This window comes from Hyperoodon ampullatus (genome assembly GCF_949752795.1).
Source record: "Hyperoodon ampullatus genome assembly, chromosome: 8".
Taxonomy (NCBI): Eukaryota; Metazoa; Chordata; class Mammalia; order Artiodactyla; family Ziphiidae; genus Hyperoodon; species Hyperoodon ampullatus.
This window is the reverse complement of record NC_136921.1, coordinates 78,213,321-78,227,748: the sequence shown is the minus strand read 5'-3', so window position 1 is coordinate 78,227,748 and position 14,428 is coordinate 78,213,321. Positions and strand designations below refer to the sequence as shown.

Here is a 14,428-nt window from a genome sequence, read left to right as displayed (position 1 = left end):
CACTAAAAATGCATTCATATGCTTTGGACTCAATATTTTGAATAATTGACACATAAAAAATATATTTGCCTGAATAGCTACCTTACTCCCTCAAATTTGTATTTCAGTGTTCAGACCTCAAGCTAAGGAACAAAGAAATTTTCTGTATAGCTGGTTTATAAAAGGGCATTCACAATGTTTTTGCTATTCTCCATTGGAGCTGAAAGTCATTCTTTAAAGATGAAGAGCTGCGGTAGTAATACAGAGTTTCCCACTCAGCAAGCCTTACTATAGAAACAATCTATTATTCAGATGAGTTTAATTAAAGGTTTTACAACATAACTAATGTCTACTATTATCATGTGTTTGGAAGTTTCCTCTTTTTAAAGATTAAATTTCCTGTAGAAAAAGGAACCATGACATGGTTGCTAAAAGAAATCTGAGAAAAGTTCAGTCATAAGTTGCAAGCAACTTTATACCATGTTTCCTCCCTAGGATTTGGACAAAATACGTACTTCTAAGATTAAGAAAATTACTCATAGTTGAAAAAATATGCTTTATCCTTTCATTAGCAATGAATGTTAATGATGGCCTAAATCAGTATGTCCACATCAGAGACCCAGTATGCATACCATTTGGAAGAATTTGTTACCTAGCAACACCAAAATCAGGGACAGTCCCTATTCATACAGCATGTGGGTAACTGGCGTCTGTTCCATTTGTGTTTGGAACACTCCATCAAAAGAGTCCCTGTCGATGTAATAACTACATGGTCATCTTGGGTCAATCTAGGTAAAGTTGTTACTACCTTCACACAACATGAGTGGACTCTAACTTGGCATTTGGAAAAGAAAGAATTCTATAAAACAGAAGCAAAATAGCAGTATGGTAAATTATACATTGATTTATTAAGCTGTTATCACATAGAAATGGAAACATATTAGCTATATATAACACTGATGTGTTTGCTTTAATTTCCAATGCCTCCTCGTGGACGGATTTTAACCTTGGGTGGCAAAAGCAGTCCACCAGCCTGTCCTATTTTCTGCCCTATCTCCCTTATTCTAAACCTGTGTTTTCTGCCTCTTTGCTCTCATGATGACCCAGCTAGATTGGAAGCAGTGTCTCTCAGACATCATCAACATTTGTGAACTTGTTCCAGAAGTTCTCTGCTGCTGCTACAGCTCCTATGATTACTCTCACTCCTGCTACAGCAGTAACTTCTCCTGACCTCCACACATGTGTCCTGCGCTACTGGGCCAAGACTCACATTGCTTCAAGATTTCTATTTGGTCTTATACTTACTGCCTTATTGTAAGATGTTGCTTTTTCTTTGTTATCTCTCACCCTAGGAAATGTCCAAGGAGTCTTAGTCTTTCAAGGCCTTACTGACCACATCTGCTCTTTTAAAGGGTCCCAAATTTAGCTACAGGTTTACCAGGTCTATGGACTCCCTGGTGACCTTTTGTTGTCACTAACACCAGGACCACACTGGCTGCACTGCCCCATGTGTCACCCACTAATCAGGTTAGCCAGGTCAGTACTGAGTTCACACTGAATTATTTTTTTTCCCCAGTCTAACAGCTAACTACTGCCTTCTTTGACAATATTACGGGTTGCTCTAGCAGCCCATGGGCATCATCATATACTCCTAACACATTAGTAAGAAAGACATCTCCTTGCTGGGTGCCTCTGTGGAAATTTCTTTCTAAAAAGAAAAGTCAGATATGTCAATTATTTTCCCTGTTTCTCCAATGAAATTTGATCTGCTGCTCTCTCTGACTCAGAGATTAAAGTTATACTTCTCTGCACATCCAGAGCTATTTGGCTGAAGAAAAGTCCCACAGTGATTTTAAGGCTTCCAGTTTAAATGTCAGACTTGTGAATACCCTGATTATAGAAACATACATTGATATTAATCCATGAATTCTTATTTTGCCTGATAGTAGCTGATAGTAGACTTATTCAGATCATAATTTTTTTTCAGCCTTCCCCATCTGTACCATAGGCACTGTGCCTCAGACACCTTCCTCGGGGGGGGGGGGGACAGCTGCTGGAAATTAGTCACTTCAGGACACAGCTCCACCCCTCATTGGAAACTGTAGTCAAAGGCAAGGAACTGCCTTACCCAAGGTCATGGCCCTTCCCATGGGGTAGCTGTAGTCAGTGACTGGCTGCAACAGGGAGATAAAAAGCAGATACACTAACTTCATTTTGGCATAACTCTGAAGGGCTACCCCAGCTCCACATCTCCCAGGAGAACTGACTGAAGTTTTAGCTACATTTTCATATCAGTTTTACCTGCTCTTATCAATCCTGCCTTCCTCTTTTCCTTATAGGCATATCTCCTGAAAACGCTTCCCCAAAACCCTTTTGCACAGTCTGTTTTCAGGGATCCAATCAAGATACCTCCCAGCACCCCTAATCCTTTGCGAGGGGAATATCTCTGCTCATAGCCTTCACAACTTCCCCCCGCCAAATACACGCACATATGTCCTCTCCTTACCCCACTCTATTCTCTGATTTGCATGACTGCTGGGACTGAAATTTTTCTCTGCTTTTCAGTTTATAATTCAGCTAAGCAGAACCAAGCAAGAGTAAGATGCTTCTAATTTATATTTAACTGGATTTTAGTAGTAAAATTATTAAGTAGTCAAAGTTCTAAGAGTTTGTAGAAATGATGAGAAATTAAACCAAGGGAATGATTGGGAATTTGTAATTGTGAGAAAATTAAGTGATTGGGAATATATGGAGAACTTTTCAGATATAGGTGGTTTTCTGCTAGAAATATTACTGTTTCTAATATCCCTAGGTATATTCTTAAGTTAGAAAATTGTTTCATGTCAAAATTAGCATAATAGTTTTCTTCCAAACTCTAGTAGATAAGAATCAGCTCTCAGAGGAGAGAAAGAGAGAGGTAGAGAGACAGAGACAGAGACAGAGAAAGACAGAGAAATAATTCAGATTGATGAGGTTTTCTCAATTTAGAAAAGTTGGTAAAACCATTTTCTAAAGTCCCATTCCCACAGGACATAGGGGTAGAAATGTAGTTGTGATCATTATAATTTTGTGTGAACTGTGATTAGTATAAATATACATGCAAAGAAACTCAAAACTGGAAGGAATATTAAGAGTCAACTAATCCTAGGGAATCCTAGGGGAGGTTAATGGAGGGGTTTTGGTTGGAGGAGAAGGATTTTGTTATTCGACCTCTGAGATCTTTAAAAAAAGTGTGTATGCATTTTTCTGCATTATTTAGAGGAGAGAGTTATGATTCTCATTAGATTCTCTTGTGGATATTTAAGGACCAAGAAAACACCAAGTTTGGGGTAAAACTGAAATTAAATCAAGGAAACTGCTATTTTATTTTGATTTTACCTTGATTTCCTATTTGACCTTGGGCCAAGTATTTAGCATTTATTCATGTATAGATTGAAGTCATAATTACAGGCTTTCTGAAGAGAAAGACACTGGGAATATCTGTGTGCCTTCTTGGTTGAGAGGTAAAAAGCTCTTAGTTAAATGTAACACAGCATGTATGAAGATGCAGCTTCCACATTTATTTTCACCAGCTTCACAGAAGTGACATATCCTGAGAAAGACATTGTAGTGGTAGTTAATTATAAATTCATGTATGTTAGAAACTATCTCTCTCAAGTGAAAAATGGTGCATTTAAACAAAACTATGTTCATGTAAGTAGTTTATCAATACTTATAGTTATTTTGGGGAATGTGTTAAAAAATATGCAAAACACCCCTAATTCTGTTGTTATTATTTCAGATTTATTGAACATTTTAGTAGCTAATAGGCTAAATAGCATCTCTTTTAGTTATTCAAGTTAGAAAGCAAATATACTAAAATATGGAGACAACTTACAAGGGTGTTTTTTTAATGTTAAGAATCATAACAGGATTATACTCATCTAAGTTTTATATTTCATGCCTGAAAGTGCTAACGAGCAAAATTCTCAATGTGTATTCTTTCCGGATGAACTGCAGTTAGACAACTAAATCTGTAATGCAATATAACATGGTCGTATTAACCTAGTGATGCAGAAAAGACCATCTGTACCACCTTGGATATGACTAAACTGTAGGGGCAAACTAAATGCCTTGTGCAGCCATTAATTTAAGAAAGGCAGTGAATTATTTTTAAAGGAGGAGGGTAATAACTGATGAAAAATGAATAAGAGTAGGCACTGACCTCAGTGAATTGTAATAAGCTTGCAGAATTATTTGTAAACTGCTTTATAACTCAATTCCTGGTGCATTACAAACTAATCAAACGACTTTGATGCAGTTCACTGATTTTTAACTTGGCAATTTACTTGAGCATATAAAAGTTGTTAGTAGAATTAGGTAAGAATGCTTGCAAAATAGATACTGTGATGCACCATTATTTAATTGTATATGCACACAATGGTTACTCTCATCTACTAATTAATCCAGAGTTTAATGCTGAACATACTTGGAGTTTGTGCACTGTCATGTCTTTTATCAGAATAATAAATTCTATTTCAATTATATTTACCACTGTTAACTACTAGCACACAAATGAAAGCTTATAGTAAGAACTTAGCCTGCTTAATTCTAAAATTTTCTGTCATAGGTATTTTACATAAAATTCACTAGATGATGAGGAGTTTGAAAACACTTTTCTTTATGCTCTAGAATCAGAATGGTAACAATTAATAACCTCGGAAAAAAGGTGAAAATTAACAGTGTGTTGTATCAGGTATATAGGGCATAGTATAAAGTTTACCATTTCCATCAGCTACTGGGTTCTACTCAATTAATCATTTTTGGTAAATATGAGTAAACACAGTTCCAGGAGACTAAGATTCTCTGGTTAAGTTGGTCAGAGCAATTAAATATTTCAGTTTTTCCACAGTCAAAATTGAAGGACATTATCAGTTTAGAATCTGCTAGTGGAAATTCATTTACAGTGCTCAGACATTCTGTTAGAACTGGGATTTGGTGAGCAAAATAGGGGCTCTTCCTACAGTCCACTAGAGGAGAGAAATGTTAATCAGAAAATCAACAAGTGTATAACTATGAGCTGTTATGAAATTTATGAAGGGAATGCTAATATAGTTCAGAAGGAAGGAAAAGCTACCCATGGGAAATGACTTTGGAGCTAAAACCTAAAGGATGTTATTATAGAGTATGTATAACTGAATCACTCCGCTGTACACCTGAAACTAACACAAAGTTATTAATCTACTATACTCCAATATAAAATAAAAAAATTTTAAAAAAGAAATGCAGGGCTTCCCTGGTGGTGCAGTGGTTGAGAGTCCGCCTGCCGATACAGGGGACACGGGTTCGTACCCCGGTCCGGGAAGATGCCACATGCCGCGGAGCGGCTAGACCCATGAGCCATGGCCGCTGAGCCTGCACGTCCGGAGCCTGTGCTCCACAACGGGAGAGGCCACAACAGTGAGAGGCCCGCGTACCGCAAAATAAAAAAAGAAAAAAGAAAAAGAAATGCAACAGATTTCCGTAAAACAAAACAAAAAACCCTAAAGGATGTACTAAGTAAGAAGAGTAAAAATTATCAAACACAAGGAAGCTCTGAATCTGTAAGAAGCACAGGCCTCTGGAGGAATTAAAAAGTTCATATGGCTGGATTCTAGAGAGCAAGGAGGAAAAATTAAGCTGCAGATAGTGTGGCTAATGTTATCTTCATGCCTAAAGCAGGAAGTTACTGGGAGTAGTAAAAGGTTAAATAATAGCTAACATGATCAGAAGTTAGTATTTTTTAAAGGACAGACAATATGATTCAAATGTGGAAAATGATTAGCATCTTATTGCAAGAAATCAGGTGAACTGTGATTTCTTATCTCCACAAAGTGAGAGCAGTGGAGATAAGAGAAGTGAAAACACTAAAAAGATATTCAGGAGGTGAAATGAACACAATTAGTGGGTTAATTGGATTCAGGGGATGGAGGTGAGAGAGAAGAGAGAGAATAGCCAGCAAGTCTCAGGCTTATACAACTAGATGGACTGTGATGCCATTCACTGAAAAAAAAGGGGCTGGGCTTAGAGGGATAGATTATGAGATTGGATTTGCTACAGGATTTTGAGGTGTCTTTAAGACTTTTAAGAGAAGATGTTGATGAAGCCATTAAAAATGCAGGTTTGGAGCTAAGAAAATAAGTCTAGGTTTGAGTTATAGATTTATGAGTCTTTGGGCTAAAGATGCAATTGAAAATATGTGTGTAGATAAGACCATCTGCTGGAAGAGTACACTCAAATATAATGCAGAAAATTTCATAAGTTTTGAGAGTGTTCTTCCATGTTTTAAAACAATCCTCAGTGTATTGAGAAAAAGTTCATAGTAAATATATTAAAGATAATGGTGCCCATGACATTTAAAGAATATAAGGAGGTAGATAATATTGTAGCCCAGATAGATCAGTTGACTGACTCGAAGGACAACATGTGATTGTAAAGCCATGGGGTGATGTGGACCTAGGCTACTGTAGAACAGAAACAAAAATTAGAATTGGCATTTTCTTGTAGACAGTACTTAGAAAAGCTTTGAATTATGCAGTATTTTTTGAATGCTTTCTATTATCTTTTCATTTCTTCTAAGGGTAGAAGTTTTACCTTTTTATTTTTTTAATTTATAAAAGAATGCATGCTCAATGAAACAAACAATAAAGATATATAAAGAGGAATGCAATACATTATACTGATCCAGTCAACATTAAAACTGTGGAGTATGTTCTTCCACATCTTTCTCTACTGCCAAGCAACTTATATGGGCAAATATAAGGTTTTATTATTTTTAATGAAATAATATCACCATAAGCACATTAAGCTGAAACTTGCCTTTTCACATAAAACTGTATTTGAATAACCTTCTAATCAAAACATTTACATATTATTGTTTTTTAAAGAACATCATAAGATTCCAAAGTATAAAAGTGCCACATTTATTCAACTATTCTCCTTCTAGTGGATATTAAGATTGTATCTAGTTTTTGTGCCTTTGTACAGTAATATCCTATAGATGAGATTGCTGAGTCAAGTGAAAAGTGTATTTTTTCACTTTAATAGATATTGTAGGATGACTTTCCAAAGAATTTGTAACAATTTGCAGTTCTACCAGCAAAGCGTCAAAATGCTCGTCAGCTTTCTTTGCCAGCACCAGATGTTATGTTTCTTTTTTTCATTTACTGCTAAATTGGAGAGTGAAAAATGATATTATCTTGTCTTAATTTGCATTCTTTACTACCAGTAAGTTTATTAGCTAATATTTTCATTTTTAATATCTACCTTTTAATGTTTATACTTAGCTGCACTTCTAAGCATCAACCTCTCTGAGATATGTTTAACATTCCGTGCCATGTTCTTAGACACTGGAACAAAAAAAAAATCAGGAGAAAGAAATTCTTATGTGTACATCTCTCTCTGAAACCAAAATCTTTTCAAGAATCCCAAACAGAATGAGGACATATGTAATTGACCCCACTCTTCCCATCCACACTTGACTAGCAATATTATCCAATACAAACCTTCTAGGTATGTCAGGCCAACACCTTATCCCCCTTATTCCCTTTCCTCCACTTCCAATACAATTACATCCCCCTCTACCTCCACCCCGACATAATATAATATAATATAATAATCTTTCCTGTATCTGGTCCTTTTATACAAAGTATCCATTCCTTTCTTTCCTTTCTAAACTGTGCTCCAACCTTCAGTTTCGCTTTTAAAAAAATGGATGCATAGTGAATATTTTTTTTTTCAGTTTATTAAAAAAAAACCTTGCATCATCCAAATAATGCTTTTATTTAGCTGGAGTATATCTAACCATCAGAACCATGGTAAAATTATTTCACTATTTTCTTACAGCTTATATGATAATTCATATTGGTCCCAGAGAAGTTTTCTACAATATACCTCATTCCGACTGTAAAATGACTTAAGTATTAATTAATACCTTTTTACACAGTATTTAAATATGAGTCAACAAGGTTCGTTTGTTTGTTTTAAGCGATATATCCTTTGTCTTGTAACAGTGTTCTTTCCTCTCTGTATTTGTAGGGAAACTTTTTGGGTTCAAGTTCCCTGGTCTGAGAGTTCTCACTTACAGAAAGCAGTCTTTACCACAAGAAGATCCCGATGTGGTAGTGATCGATTCATCTAAGCACAGCGATGATTCCGTAGCCATGAAGCACTTTAAGTCTCCTACTAAAGAAAGCTGCAGCCCCTCGGAAGCAGATGATACAAAAGCCTTGATACAGCCCAGCAAATGTTCCCCCTTGGTGAATATATCCGGACCTCTTGACCATTCCTCTCCCAAAAGGCAATGGGACCGACTCTATCCTGACATGCTGCAGTCAAGCTCCCAGCTGACTCATTCCAGATCAAAGGAAAGCATTTGTAGCATACGGAGGGCTTCATCGGTTCAGGATATAGAAGGATTCAGTGTCCACCCCAAGAACATATTTAGAGACCGACATGCCAGTGAAGGTATGTTTGTATTTTTTAAATATGGAGACATATGTTACAGGGTAAAGAAAGGTATTTCTTATTGTGTTTGATTTTGACATTAATCCTTATACCTTTGGAGAAGAAATGTGAGTAGAGTCTATTAGAAATAGGAGTTCTACATTCAGAGTTGTTACTGATTTCCTCTTTGAGCCCTAGTGAATAATTTGGTTTCTTCTGGTTTCTTCGTCCTTTTCTGAGATAGAATGATAACTATTATCTGCTTCCTTTATGGAGTGTTAATTAACTAATGCTTAATATAGGACCTGTTTAGGTGATGACACTATCATCTCAAGCATGATTAATTGTGCTGCATTTAGTAACTAGTCAAGACCTGGGCAAAAAAGAGTAGTGTGCTGTCACAGAACTATTTTATTGACCAACTCTCTCTAAAGGAAGAGGTGTATGAAATGTGATATACTGAGTGATCAGAAAGCTATATACTAATTGGGAGCAGGGAAAGGATAGGTAGGAGGAAGGGGCTCAACCAAAAACAACTTGACATGCAAAGTCAAAATTCATTTATTTCTCTCTGCCCACTTCAAGGTCAGATTCATGTATTAGCCAGTAGTGAAAGTAGGGATGCCTTAAAAGGCAATGCTAAAAGCAATCCATCATTAACAGGATGATGGATAACATTTGTTGGATATTTACATGTGTGAGGCAATGTAAGTGCTTGATACACATTGATTCTCATATAATTCTCATAACAACAACCCTATGAGTTAGGATCTATTATTAAGCCCATTTTATAGATGAGGAAACTAAGGCTTAGATATTTAAATAAATAATTGGTCCAAGGTTATAGAATGTCAGAGCTGGCCTTCAAACCCAGGACTGGTCTCCAGAATCCACAATCCATCCATGCAGTGCTTTTCTTCCTTCACTCCTGCTCTATGAAACTTTGCTGCAAGGGTCTGTTGAGTCATTGAATCTTCTCTGGGGAGGTCCACATTCAGGGTACCCATTGCATGGATACATTAGTTTCACTTTTCTACAGATTTGGGTTCTTGAGAGGTCCATTGTCCTTTCTGTGGTATTTATTCCTTTGAGAGCACATCATCATCCATGCTGCCACTATTTTTCTTTTTAAAACATATATCTGATCACGGGGCTCCTTAGTGTAGGGTACTTGACACTTTTCCAGCTCTCCACAGTTAGCTTTCAAGCCTCATTTCTAGACCCTGCAAGATTTCCTCCTCTACTATATACTCAATTCTAAACCTGCACAAAACTAATTGCCTTTCCCAAAAATATATCATGCATTTTCATGCTTCATTTCTTTGTTCTGCTGGGAATACTATTCCTCACTTTGTGCCTCCTCACACCACTACTCATAGTCATAAGGACCCATTTCTCCTTTCAAAACCAGAAGAATTAAATGGTTTCACACCTGAGTGTGCAAGGCAGTGTTTACATATATTATAGCATTTCTTACATTCTACATTTATTCCACATTATATGTCTTACATTCCTATTAGATATACAAACAAATAATGATGTTGCTGAGAGCTTCTCTAGCACAGGAGTTCTGGCATAGTTGGCTCCATGGCCTTGGTCTCCAGCACAGTTGCCTATTTCATGGAAGGAACTCAATAAGCCTTGGTGTGACATTGAGAGGATCATGCTCATGAACTACACCATCAGGAAATAATGAGTTATCTGTTCCATAGTACTCTGAAATTTAAACCAGTTTTATGATTGAATCGTGTGGGGATCTTTATTTAAAGGGTGCAGTGAAGTAGAGAAGGCAGAAGAGGTGAAAGAAAATGAGTTGGCAGGAAAAACTTTAAAGAGAGAAATATCAATGTCAAAGAAACAAAAAAACAGTTTTCTGTGAGGTAGATTTGATGTGGTACAAGAGCAATTAGCACATCCACTTTAATCTCTAGTCCAAAGAAAGTCAAAGGGAAAAGGAAAATAAAATCAAGGACAATTTCCAAACTGGATCATTGTGTACTACAGCGTCTAGTCACAGCATGCTCACTCTCTCCTGACTAAATGAAATCTCTGAAATTTGATCTTTGAGCAATGGATCTTATGGCTGAACAACAGGAAATCCAATATGATAATTCAAATGACCAGCATATATTTTTGTTCGTTAGTCCAATTTGTGTAGTCATCTTTAGGAAGCATACTGACTTTTCAGAGACTGGCCTTATTGCCTAGAACCTGAGTTACAGTGTAATAACATTCAGAAACAATATTAAATGATACATATTCAGTGCATGGTACAGACTTTTAGCTTGTGTTTTGACAGTGGTGCTGAGTAGGTTAGGTCAGATTTCATGATTTAACTTTATTGTTTTCAGTTTTATATGGTCTCCATTTAGCACACAGTTACTGATACAATTATGGGAGAGGATGTGTTAATATTTTGGGCTTCTCGGTACAGGTTCTATTCAGGGACGCTCAGTGTTGAGATCATCCGCAATTTTCTTCTCCCACCCAAGCTATGTTATTTTCAAAAGACTGTATCACTTGCTTGCAGATGCTAATGTCAATGTCTGACTACCAACAGATAAATTCAGAGGGTATTTTGTACTTCAATTTTAGCTACAAAATCATTCATTAGCATAGGCGAACCTATACTTCCTAAAGCTTTATAAATTAATATAGTCTAGAAACTGAGCCACTGATAAGGGAAGATGGAAAACGTTTAAACCTGATTTTAATTTTATGAATTCATGTAGCTCTTTAATAAGTTAAATCCCACATGCACCAGATTTTGAATTCAGATTGTTGTCTCTTCACTCAAGAAGAAAAATTCCCTCCTATATAGGCTATCTTTATAGAACTTTAAATAATTTGAAAATATATCAGTGCATAATATTTTACATTATCTTTTTATTTAATCTATATTATCAAATACCTTAAAACCATATTTCTCAAATCATTTGTGGTGAAGGACCAGAATTTTTTTTTCTTATCCATCACATACCAATATATTTGTAAATACAGTAAAAATGCACTACAAGAAAATGAAATTTTAAAAAATAGACATACAAAATATAAACCCCAATTGTTGTATTATTAAATTGAACAGACGTAAAATTAGTCTGTCAAACTGCTACAAGACTCTTACTGCTTACTCTAACGTCTGCACTTACAGTGTCAATTTCTGCACTTACAGTGTCAACAAGCAGATCTCAGCTAGCACCAGTACATAGACCACATGCTCTGCCTCAGAATGTCAAAGCAGCATTAACTACATAATGTAACTTTGGGGCAGTTGGTTTTTTGGAAACTGCAACTCTTTACATGTAATTTCCAGGTTGATGAATAGAATTATAATATTGAACTACTTGCTTGCAAGCAGTTATTTCTTTACTAATGATTGTTGGCCTAGCTTCTGATGGAGATAATTAATTCTATGTAATCGAGGTCTCTTCCATTAACCCTATTTGTTTGTTATGGTCCCTCAAAGAGAGCAGAGCATTGACATGTAAGGTCACAATTTTATTTGTGCATCTCTATGTGAGGTAGTGTCTATGCTAGCAATTCAATACACTGCATTATTGAAATTGCTTCAATTGTAAGATTTGAAACAATTATCATATATCCCAAGATTTTAAATATGAACAGCATTAGCATAAATGTCAACAAATGTGGAACCGATTTTTCAAATTTTGGATATATTTGAATGATTTTAACATGACTTCATTTACGGTAAGCTTGTTTGTTTCAAAACTACTAATGAATATTTTTTTAGTAGCATATATGCAACAAAGAGTCAGAATGCTAATCTCAGAATAAATCTGAAAACACTCCATTCTGAGATTTGACAACAAATCCATTATAATATAAACAAATTTTCTAAATTTTCTACGTATTACACTGAGTGCATTGTGGACAACATAAATTTTTAAAGCTCACGTTACCTTTAAATAGTTAAATCTTTCACTGATTTCTTATAATTATTTTTGCCTAAGAATGGTTCTTTGAGTACTATTTGGTATTTTCAAAATGTACATTGAAGAACACTTGTGGAAAGAATGGTTCATAAAATTGTGATTAATAATGCAAGTTGGTTTATTAAAGTAAACCATTGTCTTAGAAGCATTTTTCTATTAGCATACTAGCTTAAATATGAAAAACGTTACTTAACATGCAAAATGCTGTGTAGTTTTTCTTTGTAAGTGATGGCTGAAGTAACACTAAAATTGACTTCTGACAAGTTTGAAAGTTTTTGTCACAATTACAGGCATGTGGGTATGGCTTTCTCCAAACAGTCATAATTATAAAATCTGGATCTTGGAATCCATTTAAATTAAGTGAGTTAAATGTTTCACATATTTGAACACAGATGCTTATGATGGCAGATATTTTTAGCATATGCATCTTACTTGGTTGAATAGTACAAAATGTTAATTTCAAAGATAAATTTTCAATCATTACTTCCTGTTTTCTCTGATTGTTGTTACAGAGGTTATTCAGTGCATATAACATAATTTTAGTCTTCTTTTTATATGTCTCTCTTTTTTTCCTTATGTGCTCAAAACAGACAATGGTCGCAGTATTAAAGGTAATGTATGAACTCAAATTTCATCATCTGATGCTTAGATTGCCCCTTTACTCGGCATGTTAACTTGCCTGCTGTATGCCCTGTTCAATGCAACATCATGCTGCCCTTAGTGAGCCCAGGTGCCTGGTGGAGACATCATGGCTTGATTTTGCTGGAGACATTGTTACTTTCTCAGCTGTGCCACCAAAATGACTATGAACTCCTTTTTCCTGCAAGAAGTATAAGCCTAGGTTGACAATGAAGACTTACTAAATATTTGAATAATTTGGAAAGAAGCAAATATTAAGCTAAATATATTCCGGTATAAAAGAGGCACATAAGCCTATTTCAGCCAAAAAGAAAAAAGCCTTTTTGAGTACAAGAATAAATAAAATAAATAAACAAAGTGCTACATGACAGCATCACTTCACTTGTTCCTCTTTTGTTTCCTTAAAACTAGTTTCACGTTCCTGGATGGCAGGGGGTATGGTTTTAAGCTTACTGTAGTAGTAAACTGTATATGCATGATAGTCATTTTCTATTTTTCTATATTACATTTCAATCATTTTAATTGTGTCCTATATAAGTCTGAAATCACTAGCATGACCTACAGCTACTGTAGGGTAACGTTTAACTGGGCAATACCTCTGGATAAATCTGGATTTGACTAAAAATTGGAAATTCACTTCAGTTTTTCTACTCTATTATAGTAGATGCAAATAATCACAAAATATAACAATCATGTTATTCTCAACCAGTTGAAAACTTTTGGAGCTTAGTCCTTTAACGTAGGCTATGCATGCTGCTGTCGGTGTGCATATGATGACAATGACTCATTTCTGCATGTGTGTTGCATGGACACGTCTCCACCAGTAACCATCATTACTTGGAATTCACTGTTTTGGCCTCTTGCGTATGTCACTGCTATTCCAATCACTGTGAAGCTTTGTATATTGAGTTCTCAAGTGCTTCCCTAACTAATTCAGAGCTGGTGATGATTATGAATTAAGAGCACTAGAAGCTAAAGATCTTTTCTGGTCAGCAGCGCAGGGTAATTTGAAAATAAGAGAAATCGTGGCAGCTTCTCCCCATCCTACCTTTATTTTGTAAGCACTTCAAAAAGGGTCTATGCAGGGGACCTCCAATTGCAGGATGGAATTTCATATACATGATTATTCTATCCTTGGCCTGTCCACATAGATTTCTAAAAGGGAGCAAATTAGTCTCAGCTGTGGGTAGTGATTTGGATTGATATAATTCAGAACATAACCTCAAGAAACAGAATACAGGCAGCTCTTGACAACTGGTCTGTGTGAAATATGACTGGCTTTAGCATTTAACAATTAGCAGTAAATTATTAGACATTAATTTTCCAGTGATCTTTAAATGCAGTGAGAAATAAATCTAATTTTCCTCAATAAATAGAAAATTGAGCTTGCTAAT

At 35.7% G+C, this 14,428-nt stretch overlaps 1 protein-coding gene across 2 annotated transcripts in view; it reads left to right on the top strand.

Annotated features, from left to right (window-relative positions):
* KCNH7 (potassium voltage-gated channel subfamily H member 7) overlaps positions 1 to 14,428 on the top strand; it is a gene marked incomplete at both ends in the record, with an annotated part of 461,489 nt that overhangs the window by 326,868 nt on the left and 120,193 nt on the right. For both annotated transcript variants that reach the window (XM_079709750.1, XM_079709749.1), the window contains 2 exons: positions 8,035 to 8,463; positions 12,986 to 13,006. In XM_079709750.1, coding sequence (XP_079565876.1) covers positions 8,035 to 8,463; positions 12,986 to 13,006 — 450 coding nt within the window. The remainder of the gene's footprint in view (positions 1 to 8,034; positions 8,464 to 12,985; positions 13,007 to 14,428) is intronic.